Here is a 24280-nt window from a genome sequence, read left to right as displayed (position 1 = left end):
TCCAGGTGATCACTCTGGCCTTGATAATTCCATGCAGTACCTAATTTTTGTAAGAGGTGATCTCCACCCTAGCCAGAAACATGTCCAGCTCTTGCTTGAAGAAATTCAACGAATCGACATCTACCGCACAAGCCGGCAGCCTGTTCCAATCACCTGTGGGCGGGGGGGTGGGGCTGTCGGAGAGGAATTTCCCATATTTTCCCCCCAAAATTAGCCAGGGTTTTTAATCTGCTTTTTCGTCTCTCCCAGGAGATCACATGGTTTTTGGGTCCAGTTCTGGTCACACTTTAGGAAGGATGCGAAGGTCTTTGAGAGGGTGCAGAGGAGATTTACCAGAATGGTTCTGGGGATGGGGGATCTTAGCTACAACGATAGGTTGGAGAATCTGGATTTCTTTTCATTAGAGCAAAGGAGGTTGAGGGGTGATTTGATAGAAGTGTACAAGATTATGACGGGTTTGGATCAGCTAGACGAGGAAGGGCTGTTCCCACTAGTTGATGGTACAACGACTAGAGGACACAGATTTAAGGTTTTGGGCAGGTGATACAGAGGGGATGTGAGGAAAAACTTTTTTTTACGCGGCGAGTGGTGAGGACCTGGAATTCGCTGCCGACGGAAGTGGTGGAAGCGGAGACACTCGGGGAAAAATTGGGTGAGTAGCGCCACCTGTTAGCACCTAAAGAGGCAGCCAGTGGCTGTAGCGCCAGTGGCTGCGCCTCCTGCGATATTCAGCAGGGGCGCTAATGGTGGCGTTAGCCATTTGTGCTGCGCCGCCACCGATGACATCATCGGTGTGCGCAGCGCCCCATTCGTGCCCCATTCGCGATATTTGGTAGCGAACGGCGCAGTTGCGCCGTTCGCTACCCGCGCCCGGTTCACGGGGCCTTGCTGTGCTGGCAACAGCGCAAGTTAAGGTGGAGGTGCGGGGCGGCCGCCTTTTTCGGCGGCCACCTGCTAGCACCTGCGTCCCCGGCTTCCTGACCCCCCCCCCCGCGGCATTGCCTGCTGTTTCCCGAGAGCCCGGCACTTCTCCTTGGTGCCGGGCTCGTTTGCCGGCACTCGCGAGCGGGGATCGCGCTGTTGCAGGCCCCTCCCCCTTAACAATGGAAGGAAGGCCTGCAGTACCGCAGCGTGCCGTGCCGCAGTGCGCGGCACGTTGCGCTGCGATATTCAGTTTCAGTGCCCTAAGAGGGACGCGGAGCGCCTCGAGCCTCACTCCGTCTCCCTCTAGGGGCAATGAAACTGAATATCTGACGATCGCTAAAGCCTCGAACGCTGCGCTAAATCCTGCGCTCAGGCAACTTTGGCGCCACTTTGGCGCCCCAACCCAATTTCTAGGCCTCAATGTTTTTAGGTGGAGACTGGAAAGGCACTTGAGGGAAATAAACTTGCAGGGCTACGGGGATAGAGCAGGGGAGTGGGACTGACTGGATTGCTCTACAGACAGCCAGCACGGACTCGATGGGCCGAATGGCCTCCTTCTGTGCCGTATGACTCTATAGGGGGAGAAATTCAGTTGGTAGCGCCACCGATTAACGCCTAAAGAGGCTGAGAAGTGGGGCGCTGGCCAATTTCCGGGCGGGCGCAGGGCGCCTAGCGCCTCGCCCCATATTGAGCATGCATTTAGCGCCGGCTTAGCGCCCGCTCATGGGCGCAGGCTGATTATGATGTCATTTGAGTGTGCAATGCCTTTTGGGCGCCCCGGACCGGAAATTCAGTGGCGCCCCCCTCCGTAGCGCCTGGCGCTAATAGTGACAGCTTACCTGGAACCTTACCAAGTCACTCTCAGGCTGGAGGAGCATTATTTAAAGGGGACTTGTGTGGTTTAAAAGTGGCAGCCATTTTTGCAGCACAACTTCCTCGAGAGCTACAAAGAGTTGCTGAGATGCACACTGAGAGCCATTTGACCATTGAGCCAGCGCAGGCAGATGATCTTCAGCCTTCTGACCATCACCTTGCTGTTGGTGAGCCTTGACAACGGGGAACCTTCCTGTGGGCACTTATTATGGGGGCTGCATTGGAGGGGAACGTCCTGCTGATGAATCATCTGGAAAGGGCACTGAGACGCTGGGAGAGGGGGCGGGCATGGCCAGACGGAGGAGGGCCAACAGATATCGCCACAGCAGACCTTACGCTGGCAGGGTTTTCCGACAGCAGTTTTCCTACATGAACATGCCGGAGGAGCAGTGTGTCAGAAGGCTGCGATTTAGAAAGGAGGTGGTGACTGAGCTGTGCCAGCTGCTTCAGCCAGATCTGCAGCCTCAGATAAGGTGCAGGCCATCTCTGTCGGTGGCTGAGAAGATGCCTGCTGGCCTGAACTTCTACGCAAGCGGCTCTTCTCAGGCTGCGCGTCAGAGGCTGATCAGAAGTAGCTTCTAGGCCCCTCTCACGGAATGCTTGCTGCCATTCCAAGAACAGGAATGGAACCAGTCTGATACCCCCAAGCCTGTGAAGGGCAAGATGCATGTAAATAGCAGGCATGGCCATTGTAAATGAAGAAAGTGTTTCATTACACAAAATGTGGTTCCTTCAAATATGAGAAAGCTATGGCAACAGAAAGCAAAACTAATACACTGACACATAACTGCCTCTCACACCCGGGAGACTGTCCAAAACATAAATCACATTCCGACCATCTTCCTTGGCCTTGATTCTACTCCGCCAACCAAAGCATCCAATGCCCCATCAGTGAGGCGTTCTGCCCTCTGCCTCACCCTTTCCATGTCTTGCTAGGCTGGTGCGCCACAGGTAGGCTCCCACTGCTTTGAAGGCCTACAAGGCAGTGAGTGTGTCTGGTGATGCCAATTGACCTGCCCCTTTAAGAGCTGGCCGGCGCCAGTGTGTCTCAGGGAAAGTGATTATTGACAGCACCCTCGCTGTGCCCCGCTGCCGCGAAATTGGGTTGCGCCGCCGGGTTAGCGCCTTAAGAGTAGCGTGCAGCGCCTGATTTAGCGCCGCAATCACCTTTAGGGGTGCTGCAACCCAATATCGCGCTAGGTGGTGCTAAATTGCGCCTGGCGCTAAACTTTGCGCATCGCCAGGACTAGCGCCCCAAACGCGGCTATACCGAATTTCTAGGCCTATGACTCTATGACTAGGTGTTACAATTGTATGGGACAGACTGGATAGACCAGAAGGTCCGTCATTGTTCATTCGATCTGCCAACTGAAAAGATGAGTTTACACACTTCTGAAGTCTGACAAACTGAAATCAAAACAAAAGTAGCTGGAAAACATCCAAAATAGCAACAGAAAATGCTGCAGGTCAGGCAGAATCCATGGAGCGAGAAAAACAGAGTTAACGTTTCAGGTCGATGACCCTTCGTCAGAACTGGAAAAAGTTAGAGATGTAACAGGTTTTTAAGCAAGTGTAGGGGCAGAGAAAGGGAGGAGGGGAGGAAAGAACAAAAGGGAAGGTCTATGATAGGATGGAAGGCAGGAGAGATTAAAAGACAAAAAGGGATGATGGTGCAAGGCAAAAGGAGATGGTAATGGGACAAGTTAAGAAAAAAAAGATGGGTCTAGATGAAGTGTAAATGGCAATGGCAGAATCATCAACAGCTGCAATGTGAGTGAAAAAAATAACATTAAAAAAATATGGGCCGAGGTTATAGTCTGAAATTGTTGAACTCGATGTTGAGTCCAGAAGGCTGTAAAGTGCCTAATCGAAAGATGAGGTGCTGTTCCTTGAGCTTACATTGGAACACTGTAAGAGGCCGAGAATGGAGAGATCAGAGTGGGAGTGGAGCAGAGAATTGAAGTGACAGGCAACTGGAAGCTCGGGGTCACGCTTACGGACTGAACGGAGGTGTTCTGCATAGCGGTCACCCAATTCCATTCTCCCAGTCTCTCCGTCTCTGCCGCATCTGCTCTGACGATGCAGCCATCCATACTAGTGCTTCCGATATGTCTTCCCTTTTCCTAAACTGAGGATTCCCCCCTACCGTGGTTGAATCGGCCCTTGACCATGTCCATTCTATTTCCCGCACTTCTGCTCTCACCCTTTCCCATCCCTCCCAGAACCACGATAGCGTGCCCCTTGTCCTCACCTTTCACCCCACCAGCCTCCACATTCAACGGATCATCCTCCGCCATTTCTGCCACCGCCAGCATGATCCCAACACCAAACACATCTTCCCCTCCCCTTCCCTTTCAGCATTCTAAAGAGACCGCTCCCTCCACGACACCTTGGTCCACTCCTTTATCATCCCCAACATCCCTTCCCCTTCCCATATCACCTTCCCGTGCAAGCGCAGGAGATGCAACACCTGCCCTTTTACCTCCTCCCTTCCCACTGTCCAGGGCCCGAAACACTCCTAGGTGAAACAGCGATTTACTTGTACTTCTTTCATTTTAGTATACTGTATTCGCTGCTCATGATGCGGTCTCCTCTACATTGGGGAGACCAAACGCAGATTGGGCGACCACTTTGTGGAACATCTCCGTTCAGTCCGTAAGCGTGACCCTGCACTTCCGATCGCCTGTCACTTTAATTCTCCGCTCCACTCCCACTCTGATCTCTCCATCCTCGACCTCTTACACTGTTCCAACAAAGCTCAACGTAAGCTCGAGGAACAGCACCTCATCTTCTGATTAGGCACTTCACAGCCTTCTGAACTCAAAATCGAGTTCAACAATTTCAGATTATAACCTCGGCCCATCTTTTTTTTCTCTCAAATGGCAGCTGTTGATGATTCTGCCATTGCCATTTACACCTCATCTACAGCCATCTTTTGTTTCTTAGCTTGTCCCATTACTATCTCCTTTTGCCTTGCACCCTCACCCTTTTTGTCTTTTAATCTCTCCTGTCTTCCATCCTATCACAGACCTTCCCTTTTGTTCTTTCCTCCCCTCTCCCCTCTCCCTGCCCCTACACTTGCTTAAAAACCTGTTGCAGCTCTAACTTTTTCCAGTTCTGATGAAGGGTCATCGACCTGAAACGTTGACTCTGTTTCTCTCTCCACGGATGCTGCCTGACCTGCTGAGTGTTTCCAGCATTTTCTGTTGTTATTTCAGATTTCCAGCATCAGTATTTTACTATTGTGAAAAACATCCAATTTGGGTTAACTTTCAGATAACCAAATTTAGTTCAGTTGAAATACTTGAGCTTAGATGAGTCTGTGCTTCTGTTTTGAATTACATCAGCCAGATGTTGTGGGCAATAAGTCAATTTGTGCTTGAGTACAATTTCATACATCCCTGCCACAACTCTCCCTGCTGCTGTGATGATAATTGGGCAAAACAACTGTGATCAACAGCACAAGTCACAGAAAGAGTCACTTTTTAAAAAGAATTATTCATAGTAAGCAATAAGGCATCCTTATGGACTTCAGTAAAGCTTTTGACAAAGTCCCGCATAGGAGACTGGTCAAGAAGGTAAGAGCCCATGGGATCCAGGGTGCCTTGGCGCGTTGGATCCTAAACTGGCTGAGTGGCAGGAGGCAGAGGGTGATGGTCGAAGGTTGCTTTTGTGACTGGAAGCCTGTGTCCAGTGGGGTACCTCAGGGATCGGTGCTGGGTCCCTTATTGTTTGTGATCTACATAAATGATTTGGATGAAAATGTAAAAGGTATGATCAGTAAGTTCGCAGATGACACGAAAATTGGTGGGGTGGTAAATTGCGAGGAGGAAAGCCTCCGGCTACAGGACGATATAAACGGGTTGGTCAGATGGGCGGAAAAGTGGCAAATGGAATTTAACCCTGAAAAGTGCGAGGTGATGCATTTTGGACGGACAAATAAGGCAAGGGAATACACAATGAGTGGTAGGACCCTAGGAAGTACAGAGGGTCAGAGGGACCTTGGTGTACATGTACATAGACCCCTGAAGGCAGCGGAGCAGGTAGATAAGGTGGTTAAAAAGGCATATGGGATACTTGCCTTCATTAGCCGAGGCATAGAATATAAGAGCAGGGAGGTTATGATGGAGCTGTACAAAACGCTGGTGAGGCCACAGCTGGAGTACTGTGTGCAGTTCTGGTCGCCTCACTATAGGAAGGATGTGATTGCTTTGGAGAGGGTGCAGAGAAGATTCACCAGGATGTTACCTGGGATGGAGCGCCTCAGCTATGAAGAGAGGCTGGACAGGCTGGAGTTGTTTTCCTTGGAGCAGAGAAGGCTGAGGGGGGACCTGATTGAGGTGTACAAAATAATGAGGGGCATAGATAGGGTAGATAAAGAGGAACTTTTCCCCTTAGTGGGGGGGTCAATAACAAGGGGGCATAGATTCAGGGTAAGGGGCAGGAGATTTAGAGGGGATTTGAGGAGGAACTTTTTCACCCAGAGGGTGGTTGGAATGTGGAACTCAATGCCTGAAAGGGTGGTGGAGGCAGGAACCCTCACAACATTCAAGAAGCATTTGGATGAGCACTTGAAATGCCATTGCATACAAGGCTATGGACCAAATGCTGGAAAATGGGATTAGACTGGACAGGGATGGATGGGCGGCGCAGACACGATGGGCCGAAGGGCCTCTTTCTGTGCTGTAAAACTCTATAGGCTAGATTTTCAGTATAGACAGTTTTGGGGCGCTAACCTTAGCGCCCGCCCGAAGTTAGCGCCCGCCCCAAAGTAGCGCCCCGTTGCCGGAAATTCAGTGGCTTCGCCCTAAGAGAGTGGTGGAGCGCTAAAAGAGGCGTTGCACTCCTACCTTTAGGCGCTAAGCCGGCGGTCCAGAGGGATAGCGCCCAGGCGGGGCGCAGCACGGGTGCGGTCATTTTTGCACTGACAGCAGACCCCGTGGTGCCGACCAGCTCTTAAAGGGGGAAGGGACGAATTGGTCTGCTGCCACGCCCTGCACACTGCAGCCTTGCAAAGAGGCCTCAACACTGCTGCTCAGCCCCAGGGAGTCATGGCAACGCCAGAGAAGGCCCGTCAGCGTGCCCTGCGCTTCTCAGAGGGTGATCTGGACATAATGGTCACAGCTCTGGAGGTGAGGCGCAAGATCTTGTTTCCAGAGAGTGGGAGGAATCCAACCCACCATGACTACACCAAAGCCTGGAAGCAAATCGCCCAGAGGGTGACGTTCACCGGCGAGGCCCCCAGGACCCACAAACAATGCCGTAAGAAATACAACGATCTGACCAGGATTGTGAAGGTGAGTAACCTTTCCAGTCTCCTCCTCATTCTTGCATGTACACCTGACATGATGGGCAAAGGGACCTGAAAGTCCTATTGGCCAGCCCTCAGCCAGCAGCATTGGGACAGTCATGAGCATCAAATGGCCATTCGGCACTCTACACTTTGGCCAAGCTATTCCACCATGGGAGGCAGTGCACAGTACATCAGGGCTTCACTCTGTCCAAGCTATTCCACCATGGGAGGCAGTGCACACTACATCAGGGCTTCACTCTGTCCAAGCTATTCCACCATGGGAGGCAGTGCACACTACATCAGGGCTTCACTGCGCACTTACAGCCCGTCCTTTCTCTTGCAGGCTAAAGTAGCGTTTAATCGCCAGGCCCGTGCCAGGGGTGGCCGCGCCAAGCTGCAGAAGCTCACTCGGCTGGAGGAGCGCATGTGTGTGCTCATGGGAGCCCGTGTGATTGTCCCCACAGCGTGCGGTGTATCCGACCCTCCACTGCCCGGCAATGGTAAGGACCTCGCCTTTTGGCCCTCTCGCGTCGCACTGGCCCATCCGAGCTACCTCCTTTGCCACTGTCCCACCAATGCGCTGAATCCCACCAGTCCTAACTCCCTCGCTGACGCCGTCTCCTCACTCTGAAGCTACTCTTGTGCATTCCTGCTTTCAGCTGGTGACGACCAGGACCCTGAAGCTGCCAGTGACAGCACCTCCGACCAGGAGGAGGAGGAGGAGCAAGCCGGACCTTCGGGGGAACAGTCACGTCCCGCAGGAGAGGAGGAAATGCTTGACACCTCCTCACTGGACGAGTGCCTGGAGGAACTGTCGCAGGGCAATGCAGCTTCTGGGACCAGTGGCGTCCAGCCACCCAGCAGCCGTGCGCGTGGCCCGCGGCCTTCCCCCCAAAGGGGGGAAGGATCAGAGGGGAGTGCTGCTGCTCGGCACACTCGCCGTCACCAACGCGGCAAGGGTCCCCTAGTTCGGCCCCCTCCTCCCCAGCGGGAGAGTCGCGACTCCAGTCCGGACACCTTCACTTCGGAGGAGGTGCGGAAGCTGGATAAGATGGCCGACGACTCGGACCGGCGCCACACGGAGCTCATGAGCGTGGTGGGGCGCATGCCTGAGGCCATCGAGTCGCTGGCGACCAGTGTGCGCGAGTTCGGGGCAGCAACTGCCGCGACTGGCCGCATGCTGACTGATGCCGTCAAGACCCTGGCGGATGTGATGCGCGCGCACACCAGGACCACAGGGCCACTCACTGCTGCCACACGCGCTGTCTCAGGAAGGCATCGCCAGGGCAGGCGCCGCGCTGGACCATCCCAGCAAGCCGCCCGTCGGCTGATTGCTGCGGATCCTGCAGTGCGGGCCCGGCCGAGTGCCACCGCGCCACAGCACCAGCCAGCGCATCCCAGACGCCAGCTGGCCCACATTGCGCCATCTGTCGCCGCCATTCCCCCTCTGGGGCGTCAACGGCAAGCGGCTGCAGCTGATGGTGGCCAGGCTCAGGTGCGCCACTCAGCAGACGGCCCCTCGAGGCCCAAACGCCGTGTAGGCCGCCCCCCAGCGGCATCTGGCGGAAGGGCATCTGAGCCTCAGGCGCCTTCCCCCAGCCTCGCAGCAGCCACTGGGCAGAGCTTGCGAAGGAGCAGCAGGCAGGGCAGGGGAGGCAAAATGCTGGCCAAGGTCTCGCCCTCGCGGGCCACTCAGTAGAGGGTGTGGGCAGCTTTCCTTTAATATGGCGGTGGCCATCTTTATTTTGCCCATGGTTGTGCTTTTGGAGGGCTTATTTTTTGCGTTAGGCCGACGTTGAGGCCCGGTTTGAATAAAGTTGGAGTGGCTCCTCCCCAGTTTGTGCGAGTGAGTCGTTTGTTGGGCTTTTTGTGGGGCCCGTTTATTGTTTTTGGGGATTCATGTGGGAAGGGCTTTTCATTTTTGTGCAATAAAAAATTATCTTTATTCATGCAGTCTCCATGGTTGTTCTTCTTAGTGTTTGTTGGCTTCGCCGGCTGAGGGCTTGCGGAGCGGCTGCATTCATCTTCCCTCATGGCCCCTGGCCATTCCCTGACAGGGGGCTTAGAAGTACCGTGTAATAAGGTGGCGTCGTGCGGCCCTTGGCCCTGGTCGCTCCCTCCTGGGAACGTACTCCTGCTCCTCCTCCTGAGGTGCTGGTCCAACGTCAGGTGGCAGTGCCTGAGTCCTGCGGATAGCCAGGTTGTGCAGCATGCAGCAAACCACCACAAATTGGGAGACCCGGTCCGGCGAATACTGGAGAGCTCCTCCGGAGCGATCAAGGCAGCGGAACCGCTGCTTGAGGACCCCAATAGTTAGCTCGATGATGTTGCGGGTGGTTTGATGGCTCTCGTCGTAGGCCTCTTCAGCAGCGGTCCTGGGCGCGCGGAGCGGGGTCATGAGCCAGGTGCACAAAGGATAGCCTTTGTCCCCGATGAGCCATCCTCTTGGGGAAGGCTGTGCCTGGAACATGTCATGCACAGTACTCTGCCGCAGGATAAAGGCATCGTGGCTGCTGCCTGGGAAGCTGGCATTGACTGCCATGATGCGCTGCTTGTGGTCACAGACCAGCTGCACATTCAGAGAATGGTAGCCCTTCCTGTTGCGATACTGCTCGCCATGCTCCAGAGGGGCCCGCAAAGCCACATGCGTACAGTCAATGGCGCCCTGCACCAAGGGGAATTCCCCGAGTCTGGCAAATCCCAATGCGCGCTGATGCTGGCTCTCGAGGGCCATGGGGAAGGAGATGAATTGGCTTCTCCTTCTGAACAGTGCTTCGGTCACGTGGCGGATGCAGCGATGCGTGCCATACTGGGAGATGTTTGCTATGTCCCCAGCAGCGTATTGGAAGGAGCCGGTGGCATAGAAGTTCAATGCCACCGTCACCTTCACTTCCACCGACAGAGACGTCCTGCACCTGAGCTTTGGCCGCAGATCTCGGCGAAGCAGGTGGCAGATCTCTGCAATCACCTCCTTTCGGAATCGGAGCCTTCTAACACATCGCGCGGCACTCATGTTTAGGTAGGAGCGCTGCTGGCGGTATAGCCTGACTGGGTAAGGCCTACGTGGCCGACGCCTGTAGCCCCCTCTGCCTCTAGCCAGGGCTGCCCCTCTCACAATGCGTCTGCGAGCCCTACGGATATGGCGCTGCAGCTGCGCGTTGGCACCCCATGCAGCCCCCATCAAATCCTGGCAAACAGTCTAATTTCCAAATGGCCACTTGCAGCGCTATTGCTTGAGTCCAAAAATACCTGCCTCTTGCTGCTTGAAACCAGTTAGCTATCCTCCTTGTTGTGTCTCCAGAAATGCGTTGCACAAGACTGTTTTCTGAAAAAAGGATGGCCTTTATACTGGAGAGGACGTTCCCTTTAATTAGCGCCCCCCGGGGCCCGCGCTGGTTGTGTTGCGTTCCTTTTTCCAAACGCTCCGGCCGCCCGCCGCACAATGGGGCGGTCCGACTGAAGTTTGCAATCGGGGCGGCCAAAGGGCGTTGCACGAGGATGTGACGTCATTTTCTGCGCACGCATTCGGGCGGGCGCTAAACTTTGCGCCGGCGCTAATGGGCAACTTAATTTGGGGCGGGGCGCAAACTGCGCTGCGCCCGGGCGCTACACGCATAGCGCCCGGAAATCACTTCTCTTAAGGCGCTAACTGCTGGCGCAAGCTACTGAAAATCTAGCCCTATGACTCTATGACTTTGTGAGAAGTAGGAGTTCTCTGTAGCCATGGGTAAGCCTCACCATCGTTTGCGCTTGTTCAGTAGGGGTCCCTGTCCCTGATTTAAATCTGTTTACTAGTGTCAAGCAGCCATAGATGCAAAATCAATTGAGGTGTTTATAGTAGAGGTAGTTACTTAAGAAGCAAAGGTATTAAGGACCACAGAAAGGGGACTGGAAATTGGGTTTAAGGAAATCAGGAACTTCCATGGTTAATATACTGCCAGAGGATGAGCCAAATGACCAACTCTAGTTCCTATGGGGCTGAAATTCGGCTTTGACAATATGTGCAAAACAGGCGATAGCGAATCGGAAGCCCGTTTACACTCTGCCCAAAGCAGAAAAGAAACTCAGAGGTTAAAATGGGCAGCTGATTCGCTATCGTCCGTTATGCGCTGCCGCACATGATGAATTTCACCCCCTATGTTCCAAATTAACTGCGCTCTCTGATACCAAGTACCGAGTGGTATTGTAATTGATGGAACATTGTGCTGCAGCAAGTTGCATCATAGCTGTGGGGTGAAGATATTAACGTGTTTCCCCATCTTTACATCTCACAGGCTAGTACAGTCTGACAGCTGTGTGACGAATTAGCTAGAAATGTGGGTAGGTGAAGAGATATTTACAAACGGAACCCTCCATTCAGCCCATGTTGTTATACTGCCAAAAAAAATCAGTCAGAATTGCATTTGGTTATTGCAAAAATAATAATTTTTTTTCTGATATAGAATAACTTGACCACATACATCTGGGATATTTGGTGAAATATAGTATTGGAGAAATTACCTACAATTGCATACAATATTTGATTAAATAGAATATACTTGTTCTTAACTCTGAACTGATTGAATGGTAGTATATTTCAGGTCAGGTTCCTGCTAAACTTGCAACTCAATCCTAGTTAGAACAAACTGTAAAAGTGAAACTGCTTTTATAATGAAAAGTCCCAAAGCAATTGTTTGTTCTGAGTTATATGTAAATGAGAGGATGGAAATGTATTGCCTTTTCTTTTGTTTGCATTTCCAACTTGGAGAGTTGCAGAGTGCGGACAAGTGTTATAACTTGGAAGAGTTTTCAGGACGTCACTTGTGGAATATGTTCCTTATTCCAGTTTTTCATTGAGTATATTCTACTAAACTGCACATTTTAAGAATTAATATACTGATTTTGGATCTAAGGACAAAGTGAAGTACAGTTAGAATGACACTAGCCTTCCTCTCTCTACACATTAGCACAAGCAGAGCCTTATGTTATATATGCAAACAAACAAAAGCACTCAGGTGTTTAAACAAGTTTGTTGAGATACTGCGGCAAACGTGGGAGTTGAGACAAGAGTTAGTAAAACACAACTGCTTTAATCAACCTCATGGCAAAGGTGAACTGGAAAAGCCCGCGCATCCACTTAAATACTCCCCAGACAGGAAGTGCTCCCGGCAGCCTGTCCCTGTGGGAAACAAGTTGCTGGAGGAAAGGGCCCCCGGCTGGGGGCGTCTGCTTAAACTGTCCGTGCCGCCGTGAGCGGATTATGTCCAGTGGTGGCGTGTCGCCACAGAGCTCCCCCCAGAATCCGCTTAGGAGGAGTGGACGAGTCGTGACGGTGGTCTGATGGTTCTGCTGGAGCGGCTCTGAGTGGTCGCCGGTCTAGTTGGTGGGGTCGGGCGGTTCGCCGCCGGCTGTGCTGGCTTGCTGGCGGGACGGCCTCTAGTTGGAGGCCGGGCCACGGGGACCTGTTCCCCTGGTTCTGTGTGTGCTGGTTTGAGCCGGTTGATGGAGACTGTGTCGACGCTGTCGCCGAGTCGCAGCTTGAAGACCTTGTCCCCGGTTTGTAGTACCTCGTACGGTCCGTCGTACGGGGGTCGCAGGGGCCCGCGGTGCACGTCGTGTCGCACGAAGACGAAGCGCGCCTGCTGTAAGTTTGGCGGGACGTGAGGTGCGAGTTCGCCGTGTCGGTTGACCGGAAGTGGGGCGAACTGCTGAGCGGAAGAGAAAGAGTTGAGCCACTGCTTTTTGGCCGACCAAGGCGTGGTAGCCTCCGGAAGGAATTCGCCTGGGACGCGCAGCGGTTGTCCGTAGACTAACTCCGCTGCCGAGGACTGGAGGTCTTCCTTGACCGCGGTGCGTAGGCCTAGTAGCACCCACGGTAGGCGGTCAGTCCAGGTACTGTCCTGCAGACCGGCGCGGAGTGAGGCCTTGAGTGACCTGTGGAAGCGTTCACACAGCCCATTGGCCTGTGGGTGGTACGCCGTGGTTCGGTGGAGCGTCACCCCGAGGTTGCGTGCTGTGGCCGTCCAGAGTTCAGAGGTGAACTGCGCGCCTCTGTCGGAGGTTATGTCGGCTGGTACGCCAAACCTTGCGACCCAGGTGTTAACGAACGCCCTGGCGATGTCGGCTGTAGTGGTGGAGGGCAGCGGCACTGCCTCAGGCCAGCGTGTGTAGCGGTCGACCATCGTGAGGAGATAAGTTTGGCCTTGCGATGGCGGCAGAGGACCGACGATGTCGACGTGTACGTGGTCAAAGCGGCGGCTGGGTACCTCGAAGTCTCCCAGGGGTGCTTTTGTGTGTAGCTGTACCTTAGCCCGTTGGCAGGCGAGGCAGGAGGTGGCCCAAGTCCGAACATCTTTGCTGAGGCCGCGCCAGACGAAACGCTGGGAGAGGAGTTTGACGGATGCGCGGGCACCCGGATGGGAGAGCGCGTGTAGCGCGTCGAAGATGCGGCGGCGCCAGGTTGCAGGGACGGCCGGCCTGGGTTGGCTGAGTGAGACATCGCAAGTGACTGCCGTGGCTTCGGGCCCGTGCACGACCTTGGCTAGGCGTAGCCCTGGCAGGCTGGTAGCCGCCGAGAGGAGGTCTGGGTCCGTGAGCTGGGCCGCTGCTAGTTGCGCGTAGTTGACCGCGAGGTGATTCGCGCAGATGGCGGGACGGGAAAGGCAGTCGGCAACAACGTTGTCTCTACCGGAGACGTGCTGGATGTCCGTAGTAAACTCGGACACGGCCGCGAGCTGGCGTTGCTGCCTAGCGGACCAGGGTTCGGTGTGCTTGGCCATCGCGTATGTGAGCAGCTTGTGGTCCACGTACGCGGTGAAGGGGCGGCCTTCCAGGAGGAACCTGAAATGGCGGACCGACAGGTGGAGCGCGAGAAGCTCGTGGACGAAAGTAGAGTATTTGGCCTCCGGGGGGCGCAGTTGGCGGCTGTAGAAGGCAAGTGGCTGCCACGTGCCATTGACCCACTGCTCGAACACGGCTCCGACCGCGTGGTCGGAGGCGTCGGTAGTGAGCGCGACCCGGGCATCGGCCCTCGGGTGCGCGAGCAGGGTGGCGTCGGCGAGCGCGTTTTTGGTGGCGTCGAAGGCGGCTGACGTGTCAGTGGTCCAGGCTACATCCATCTTGCCGGATTTTCCTCGGAGGGAGTCGTATAGGGGCTTCATGAGGGCTGCAGCTCTGGGGATGAACCTGTTGTAGAAGTTCACCATCCCGAGGAACTCCTGGAGGCCCTTGATGGTTTTGGGGCGGGGGAATTGCTGGACGGCCTGCACCTTGTTGGGCAGGGGGCGGTCCCAGCAGGGGTGATGTGGTGACCGAGAAAATCGATCTCTGTTAGGCCGAATTGGCACTTCGCCGGGCTGAGGATGAGCCCGTGTTGGGCTAGGCGCCCGAACAGGATGCGAAGGTGTTCGAGGTGTTCCTGTTTGGAGGAGCTGGCCACGAGAATGTCGTCTAGATAGATGAATAGGAAGTTCAGGTCCCGGAGGATTGAGTCCCTAAGGCACTGGAAAGCCTGGGCTGCATTCTTGAGGCCGAAGGGCATCCTCAGGAACTCGAACAGGCCGAATGGGGTGATGACAGCTGTTTTGGGGATGTCCGCGGGGTGTACGGGGACTTGGTGGTAACCGCGCACCAGGTCGACCTTGGAAAAGACGGTTCGTCCGGCCAGACGGGCCGAGAAGTCCTGGATGTGTGGCACCGGGTATCGGTCGGGGGTGGTGGCGTCGTTGAGGCAGCGGTAGTCCCCGCAAGGGCGCCAGCCTCCGGCGGGCTTGGGGGCGATGTGGAGGGGCGAGGCCCAAGGGCTGCTGGAGCGGCGGATGATGCCGAGTTGTTCCATGGTGGTGAACTCGGCCCGCGCGATTTCCAGCTTGGCCGGGTTGAGTCTGCGGGCGTGGGCAGAAACCGGGGGGCCGGTGGTGGGGATATAGTGCTCCACACCGTGTTTGGCGGCTTTGGCCGAAAAGGTCGGGTTAGTGAGGGCGGGAAACTGGGCTAGAAGTGCCGAGTAGTCGTCCGTGGCTCTGGCGAGGCAGTAGGCCGTCAGGCCGGCTGAACGGGCCGGGGTGAATGCGCCGGGGATGGTGGCTATAGTGTTGATGTCGACGAGGCGGTGCCTCGGAATGTCGACAAGGAGGCCGTGGGCACGTAGGAAGTCGGCGCCGATGAGTGGGCAGAGGACCCTGGCTGTGAGGAACTCCCAGCGGTAGCGGCGGCCTGCGAGGTCGAGCGTGACCATGCGGGTGCCATATGTGCGGATGTCAGAGCCATTGGCTGCGGCCAGCGTGATACCCCGTGCGCCGCGTTGGATTTCGAGGGCGGAGGCGGGGGTGATGCTGTGCTGGGCCCCTGTGTCGCACAGAAATCGGCGGTTGGTTCTGTCGTCGGTGACGTACAGTAGAGGCCCCTTTTGCCCCACGGCCATCGCGGGGGCCGGTGCGGGGGGGGGGTTTGAAAGTGCACGGTGGCGTGCAGCATTGGGCCCTAGTGCCAAAACGGGTGTGGTAGTAACAGTGACCCGGAGTGGTAGGGCGGTCGGGCCTAGTGGGCTGGGAAGACCGCGTGGTCGTTGCCGTGAGGTCGGGCGCGACGTCGCGAGCGGACTGCGCAAAGAGCAGCCGGTCGGCCTTTTCGGCTATCTCATTCAGGTCCGTGGAGCCAGACTCCACAATGAGCGGGCGGATGCTGGTGGGGAGCTGCCGAATAAAAAGCGTGCGAAAGAGGGCGCCGGTGTTTTTGTCGTCCGAGAGGGACAGCATGTGGGAAAGCAGATCCGCCGGTGAAGCGTCACCAAGGCCAGGGAGGTCAAGGAGTTGGCAGTTGCGCTGGTAAGAGGACGTTTGAAATTTTTTAAGGAGCGCAGCCTTCAGATGTTCGTACTTGCCTTCCACTGGTGGATCCTGCAGCGCTGCCCAAACCTTGGGGACTGTGGCATAGGTGAGAGAGGAGACGAGGTGGTCGTACTTTGTGGCGTCGACTGTAATGTGTTTCAGCCAGAATCTGGACTCAGCTTGAACAAACCAGGCTTCGGCCAGGTTCTCCCAAAAGTCCGGTAGTTTAACCGTGACTGCGTTTGTATCCGCCATGCTAGCTTAGGATTCGTCCTGAGCGTCGGGGTCACCAGTGTTGAGATACCGCGGCAAATGTGGGAGTCGAGACAAGAGTTAGTAAAACACAACTGCTTTAATCAACCTCATGGCAAAGAGGAACTGGAAAAGCCCGCGCATCCACTTAAATACTCCCCAGACAGGAAGTGCTCCCGGCAGCCTGTCCCTGCGGGAAACAAGTTGCTGGAGGAAAGGGCCCCCGGCTGGGGGTGTCTGCTTAAACTGTCCGTGCCACCGTGAGCGGATTATGTCCAGTGGTGGCGTGTCACCACAAGTTCATATTTACCTTCAATGAGTATTTTCTGTGCTACATACAAAAGGATTGGACACATGGGGTTAATTTGAACTCCTAGGGCGGATGGGGGGGTTTAAAAAAAAATGAAACCCGCCCTAGGGTTTTAATGGAGGCGGGTCGGGGGGGGGGGCGGCGACCAATCCGCTCTCAGGAGGTGGGTCGGTCACTAAAATATTTTAAGGAGGCTGCGTGTCTCCATTTTAACTGAAGTTTTTTTTTAACTTCTGCAGGCCGTGATTCCCAGAGAAAGAAAGGCTTCTTCACCGTGCGGGATGTGAAAGTTTGTCAAACTGGCTGCTTTCAATGGAGATTTCCCAGGGTCAGCACCCTCCAACTCTTCTCATAGCCATTCATTTGGTACATACCTTCCTCCTGTGGCAGGTGCTGGTGAATTGATTGCTTGCACCATGTCTGTGGTGAGAGCGTCCAAAACACTGGTTATGAACTCCAACTTCTTCGCTCCAGGGCAACCTGCAAAAGGTGAAAGGTTAACAGTAATGACTGGAAAGGTGGCTAGTGTGCCTGAAAAGTAACATCTTATACCATTTTCCTGGTCTGTGGAGCTGTGATTTATTTGTAAATCATTTCCTTTCCATCCAGAAGTGATTTTTGTGGTTGAAAGGGTCAAAGTGGCACAACCTTTACTCTACTCTCATCAGATTCATCTTATTCCCAAATAAATAATGTAACCGTATGGTACAATTGCTAGTAAAACTACAAAACAGAACCTGTTAGAACATCAGAAACTAAGAGCTGGATTTTGCCAATGGGGAGCTTTTGGAGGCTGGACACCCACTTGTCGAGTTTTAGTCCCGCCTCCATCGACTTCTGGCCAACCCGTGCTATTTTCCCTTGATTGACCTTATTAAGCCCGCCCAGCAGGCTTAGCAGGCCAATTAAGGGGATGCCGGTTACAGAGAACGCCAGCTCTGTGAAGCTGTCAAACACTGACATTCTCTGTAGTTTGATGAGTTCTTGGATTCAAGACTGAACAAGCCTCTTTCTTTAGCAGAAATTAGATGGTTGTTGCATTGGAGAATGCAGCAGCCATCTGTCATCTCTGCCACGGAGATGCGAGACTCTCCGCATCCCCAACGATTGAAGCCTGCAGGAAGAAACAAAGGTAAGTAAACTTTTTCTAACACTTTCCACTTACCTCACATACTCACCTCTCCACACTTGCACCCATCACTTACCTTCACAGCGCACTTTTGCACCCCTCCGACCCCCGCAGACCCACTGCTCGCCTCGGTGACCCTGGCGGGGTTCGCAGCCTTCAGGAAGCCCGCACTTGTGTGGGCAAAATGGGGATAATCCTCTTATGTGCCTGTTAACTACCTGTTAACAGGCAGTTAAGTAGCTGTAATCCCCTTCCCACCTCCAGGAGACGGGACCTGGTGCGAGTCGGCTACCCGCCTCCTGGGAAGATGGCATGGAGGAGGGTTGGGGGCGGGATGGCTATCCGCCCCCAGATTCTGCCATTTCCCCGGCAGTCCCACCTCCAAACCTGCCTCCCCAGGACTGGCAAGATCGCCCCCTAAGTGACTCGTGCACCAACCAGACTTACAAATTATGTTCTTCCTAGCATCATTGGCTCATCTATTTCATCTGCTGAGATGTCACTTCTCATTGTTCATCCTCAATTCAATTGAACATTTCACATACATGGAATTCTAAATCCTGGCCTCCGCAGCCAATCAGACGTCACCTCTTAAGCCTTCAAGAAACTTTATGCTTAATTAAAATCTGATTGGGTGATTAAAAAATAAATAAAGTAAAAAAAATACACCTTTCCTCTTCTCTCCATTTGCACTGTGTTGAAGCCAAGATCGGCTGAGCTAATTAACTTTCCTCCAAGACCTCAGAACTGAGGAATACCCTCCCTCCCTCAGTCTTCCTGCAGTCTACAGACTGTTATAACCTCGGCATGACATCACTGCTATCTGATTTACCCATTCTCTCCTACAGTTTTCAATAATGGTGGTATTGTGCACTGTCCCCCTTCGCCGAGATTTCTCAATGAATAAACTTTTCATTTTATTTAACCAGTGATGCTGTCACACACTAATATTTAGTCAACATAACTTTGTTCGGCTCACATGACAGAGTTTCCTGACGGCACCAAGCCCTTAATCACTATCATCGCCAGATGTAAATGGACGAGGGACTCAGTACTGTTTTCATAACAGCAAATACAGGAGCCATTGTAGTCTAAATGTCAACACTGTACTTAACCCGCTCACATTTAGCAAAGCCTGTCTGTAGCCCACTTACACCAATGAGCATATGTATAAACGGTGATATTACCAGTTTCAAAGAATAATGCTTTCAGCAACTGTCAAATTAAACGTTTATCTACTGGCACCCAGCATACTTGTAATAGGTCAAAGAGCCTGAAGCAAACCAAAAAAGTCTGTGACATCATTAGCTTTTTAAGAAATAATAGCTTATCAATGACATCATTAGCTTGGCAACAGGGCTTCTTATCATCTGGCAGAAGGCCATTTTGATTCTTTATTCAAAGGGTTCCTTTAGAACGAGAAAAGAAGCAGTGTAATAGTAACAGCTTGTAGGCAGTAATGCAGAAGCAGTGGTTTTAGCAGGGGGAAAGGAGTTGGCACACAGAACAGAGACAGCTGTACAAAAAATGCACCATCAATCTTGCACATTAATAGTATTGGATTACAATACGATACTGTGTGCATTTTATTTACAAGGCTCCTAATCTTCAGAGCCCATAAAGCACGATAAATGACAGCAGACAGGGCACAAAGCAGCTTCCCTGGTTTGAAAAAGTATTTGGGGGAGAAATTCAGTTGTTAGCGCCACCCGTTAGTGCCTTAAGAGGGCGATAAGTGGGGCGCGATGCAGCTAGCGCCCAGGCACGGCGAGACCTGCGCTTCTCGCGAAATTGAGCGGACATTTAGCGGCGGCGCAAAACCGCAACGCCCGCTCAGCTGCGCACGCAGATCCTGACATCATTTCATGGTGCAACGCCCTTGGGGCGCCCCGAACCGGAACTTCAGTGGCGCCCCCCTCCTTTCCGCCTGGCGCTTCCATCGACTGGTTGACTGGAACATAAGAGCATAAGAACATAAGAAATAGGAGCAGGAGTAGGCCAATTGGCCCCTCGAGCCTGCTCCGCCATTCAATAAGATCATGGCTGATCTGATCCTAACCGCCAATCCACTATCACAGAACCATCTCCTGAATCTAACAGAATTAGACACACGAAATAGGAGCAGGATCAGGCTACACGGCCCCTGGGCCCGCTCCACTACCCACAGGGCCATGACCGATCCGAACCTAGACTCATGTCCAAATTCCTGCCCGCTCCCCGTAACCCTTAATTCCCTTTACTTCTAGGAAACTGTCTATTTCTGTTTTAAATTTATGTAATGATGTAGCTTCTACAGCTTTTTGGGGCAGCATATCCCATGGACCTACCACCCTCTGAGTGAAGTAGTTCCTCCTCATCTCAGTTTTGAAAGAGCAGCCCCTTATTCTAAGACTATGCCCCCTAGTTCTAGTTTCACCCATCATCGGGGACATCTTCCCCGCATCCACCCGATCCAACCCCTTCACAATCTTATATGTTTCCATAAGATCGCCTCTCATTCTTCTGAACTCCAATGAGTAGAGTCCCAATCTACTGAACCTCTCCTCATATGTCCATCCCCTCATCCCCGGGATTAACCGAGTGAACCTTCTTTGTACTGACTCGAGAGCAAGTATGTCCTTTCTTAAGTATGGACACCAAAACTGTACGCAGTATTCCAGGTGCGGTCTCACCAATACCTTGTACAACTGAAGCAATACCTCCCTATTTTTATATTCTATCCCCCTAGCAATGAAAGCCAACATTCCATTGGCCTTCTTAATCACTTGCTGCACCTGCATACTAACCTTTTGAGTTTCGTGCACCAGGACCCCCAGATCCCTTTGTACTTTAGTACTTTCCAGTTTCTTGCCATTAAGATAATAACTTGCTCTATGATTTTTCCTGCCAAAGTGCATAACCTCACACTTTCCAGTATTGTATTCCATCGGCCAAATCTCTGCCCACTTACTTAGCCTGTCGATGTCCCCTTGCAGGTTTTTTATGTCCTCCTCACTCACTACTTTCCCTCGCATCTTAGTATCATCTGCAAACTTTGATATGTTACACTCGGTCCCCTCCTCCAAATCATTAATATAGATTGTAAAGAGTTGGGGACCCAGCACTGACTCCTGCGGAACACCACTAGTTACTGATTGCCAGTCTGAGAATGAACCATTTATCCCAACTCTCTGCCTTCTGTTAGATAGCCAATCCTCTATCCATGCCAGAATATTACCCCCAATCCCATGATTTTTTTATCTTAAGCAATAATCTTTTGTGTGGCACCTTGTCAAATGCCTTTTGGAAGTCTAAATACACTACGTCCACTGGTTCCCCTTTATCCACCCTATACGTTACTTCCTCAAAGAACTCCAGCAAATTTGTCAAACATGACTTCCCCTTCATAAAACCATGCTGACTTTGTCCTATTAAATTATGATTATCCAAATGTCCTGTTACTGTCTCCTTAATAATGGACACCAAAATTTTACCTACCACAGATGTTAGGCTAACCGGTCTATAGTTTCCAGCCTTCTGTCTACTGCCCTTTTTAAATAAGGGTGTTACAGTAGCAGTTTTCCAGTCGGCCGGGACCTTTGCCGAGTCCAGGGAGTTTTGGAAAATTATTACCAATGCATCCACAATCCCTACCGCCACTTCCCTCAAGACCCTAGGATGTAAGCCATCAGGTCCAGGTGATTTATCCGCCTTGAGTCCCATTATTTTACCGAGTACCATTTCCTTAGTGATTTTGATCGTGTTTAGCTCCTCCCCCCCTTTAGCCCCCTGTTTGTCCAGTGTTGGGATATTCTTAGTGTCTTCTACTGTAAAGACTGATGTAAAATATTCATTCAGTGTTTTTGCCATCTCCATATTTCCCACCATTAATTTCCCGGTCTCATCCTCTAAGGGACCAACATTTACTTTAGCCACCCTTTTTCTTTTTATATAACTATAAAAACTCTTACTATCTGTTTTTATATTTTTTGCTAATTTACTTTCATAATCTATCTTCCCTTTCTTAATCAATCTTTTTGTTATTTTTTGCTGTCTTTTAAAGTTTTCCCAATCCTCTATCCTCCCACTAGATTTGGCTACCTTATATGCCCTTGTTTTTAGTCGAATACTATCCTTAATTTCTTTACTTAGCCACGGATGGCTGTCTTTTCTTTTACACCATTTTCTTCTCAGTGGAATATATATTTTTTGGAAGTTCTAAAATAACTCCTTAAATGTACACCACTGATCATGTATCGTCTTACCCTTTAATTTATTTTCCCAATCCACTCTACTCAATTCCGCTCTCATACCTTCATAGTCTCCTTTATTCAAGCTTAGCACGCTTGTTTGAGATCCAACCTTCTCACCCTCTAATTGAATATGCAATTCAACCATGTTATGGTCACTCATTCCAAGGGGATCCTTTACTAGGACATTTTTAATTAATCCCATCTCGTTACACAGTACCACATCTAAGGTTGCTTGCCCCCTGGTCGGTTCAGTTACATACTGCTCAAGAAACCCATCCCTAATACACTCAATGAACTCATCCTCAAGGCTGCCCTGCCCAATTTGATTTGTCCAATTAATATGATAGTTAAAATCCCCCATAATTATAGATGTTCCCTTATTACAAGCCTCAACTATTTCCTGATTGATACTCCGTCCAACAGAGTTGCCACTGTTCGGAGGCCTATAGACTACGCCCACTAGTGTTTTTTTCCCCTTATTATTCCTTACCTCCACCCAAACTGTTTCATTATCCTGATCTTTTGACCCAATATCATTTCTCTGTATTACAGTGATTCCTTCCTTTATTAACATAGCCACCCCACCTCCCCTTCCTTCCTGCCTGTCCTTCCTGATCGTTAAATAACCTGGTATGTTTAATTCCCAGGCATTGTCACCCTGCAGCCATGTTTCTGTAATGGCCACAAGATCATACCCATATGTAGTTATTTGTGCCATTAACTCGTCTATTTTGTTACGAATGCTACGTGCACTCAGATAGAGATCTTTCAAAGATGTTTTGTGACACTTAGTTCCTGCTTTTGCCCTTTTTATTACTTTACCTTTTACTCCATACCTTCTGCCCCTTCCTGACACGCTCTGGTTTTTAATTTCCACACTGCTACCTAAGTCTATGACCTTCTCTGTTGTCATTTTTATTATTTGCTCTCTAGGAATGTCCCCCCCACTAGTTAGTTTAAAGCCCTCTCTACAGCCCTAGTTATATGACCCGCCAGGACTCTAGTCCCAGCACTGGCCAAGTGAAGCCCGTCCCAACGGAACAGCTCCCTCCTGCCCCAGTACTGGTGCCAGTGTCCCAGGAAGCAAAACCCATTTCTCCCACACCAGTCTTTGAGCCACGCATTTAACTCTCTAATTTTATTTGTCCTAGCCAAATTCACTCGTGGCTCAGGTGAGATTATTACCCTTGTGGTTCTGCTTTTTAATTTGGCCCCTAGCTGCTCAAACTCCCTCATCAGAACCTCCTTCCTTGTCCTATCTATGTCGTTGGTACCAACATGGACCACGACAACTGGATCCTCCCCCTCCCACTCCAAGTTTCTCTCCAGTCCAGAGGAGATGTCCTTAACCCTGGCACCGGGCAGGCAACACAGCCTTCGGGACTCTCGCTCTCGGCTGCAAAGAACTCTATCTATCCCCCTAACGATACTATCCCCTACCACTACAACATTTGTTTCAACTCCCCCCACTTGAATGGCCCCCTGCTCCACGGTGCTGTGGCCAGGTTGCTCATCCTCCCTGCAGTCCCTGCTCTTGTCCCCACAGGGAGTAAGAGCCTCGAACCTGTTGGACAAGTGCAAGGGCTGCGGCTCCTCCAACACTACCTCCTGGATCCCCGTACCTGCCTCACTTCTAGTCACACCATCCTGACCCTGGCCACGGACTACATCTGAATTAATTAATCTAATTGGTGTGACTACTTCGTGATACACAGAGTCCAGGTAACTCTCCCCCTCCCTGATGTGTCTCAGTGTTTGAAGCTCGGACTCCAGCTCTTCAACACGGAGCCGGAGTTCCTCGAGCAGCCAACACTTACTGCAAATGTGATCACCGTGAGCATCAATGGTGTTCACCAGCTCCCACATATTGCAGCAGCAACACATCACCTGATCTCCCATTCTATGTAATTAATTAAATTTATTAATATTATTCTTAAATATCCTCTGCTCCGATTCTAAATGGTGAATATCACACCTTAGAACTATAAACCAAAGAGATTTAAGCTTAAAAGGGAGAAATACTCACCAACCAATCACTTACCCGCTTTCTGGTGACGTCACACTTGGATTACTTTTTACCTCTCCTTCCAGACTGGAGACTGGTACGCCTTGCCTGGTCTCTGGGACTTTTATACCCCGCTCTGCCGCTCAGGTTTCCCGCCGACGCTGTGAGGCCTTACCTGGTCTCTGGGGACGGTTCCCAGTCGCTGTGGGGCTGGGGGGGGGCGCTATTTAAAGGGGGCTCTTCCTGGCTTCTTTGTGGTAGCCATTTTTGGACCACTCCTTCTGTGAGAGAGAGAGAGATTTGCATAGAGACAAAGGGAGAGAACTTTCTGCATTGAGTCAGCACTCGCAGAGGTACTTCTGGCTCCGGCCCAGAACTTTGCAGTTGGTTTGCTTTTTCACTGGCATAACCTTGAGTGGCCACATACTATGGGGGCTGCAATGGGTGGAAACGTT

The 24280-nt window shown here is 52.0% G+C and overlaps 1 protein-coding gene across 6 annotated transcripts in view; it reads right to left on the bottom strand.

Annotated features, from left to right (window-relative positions):
* smoc1 (SPARC related modular calcium binding 1) overlaps window positions 1–24280 on the bottom strand; it is a 628567-nt gene that overhangs the window by 90033 nt on the left and 514254 nt on the right. For 3 of the 6 annotated variants that reach the window (XM_086003604.1, XM_086003602.1, XM_086003603.1), the window contains one exon: window positions 16834–16939. The exons of the other annotated variants lie outside the window; for them this stretch is intronic. In XM_086003604.1, coding sequence (XP_085859730.1) covers window positions 16834–16939 — 106 coding nt within the window. The remainder of the gene's footprint in view (window positions 1–16833; window positions 16940–24280) is intronic. 6 annotated transcript variants of the gene reach the window in all.

The sequence above is a fragment of the Somniosus microcephalus genome, chromosome 12 (genome assembly GCF_052327205.1).
Source record: "Somniosus microcephalus isolate GS21.2 chromosome 12, FLI_Smic_1.0, whole genome shotgun sequence".
NCBI lineage: Eukaryota > Metazoa > Chordata > Chondrichthyes > Squaliformes > Somniosidae > Somniosus > Somniosus microcephalus.
This window is presented reverse-complemented; position numbering and strand designations above follow the sequence as displayed.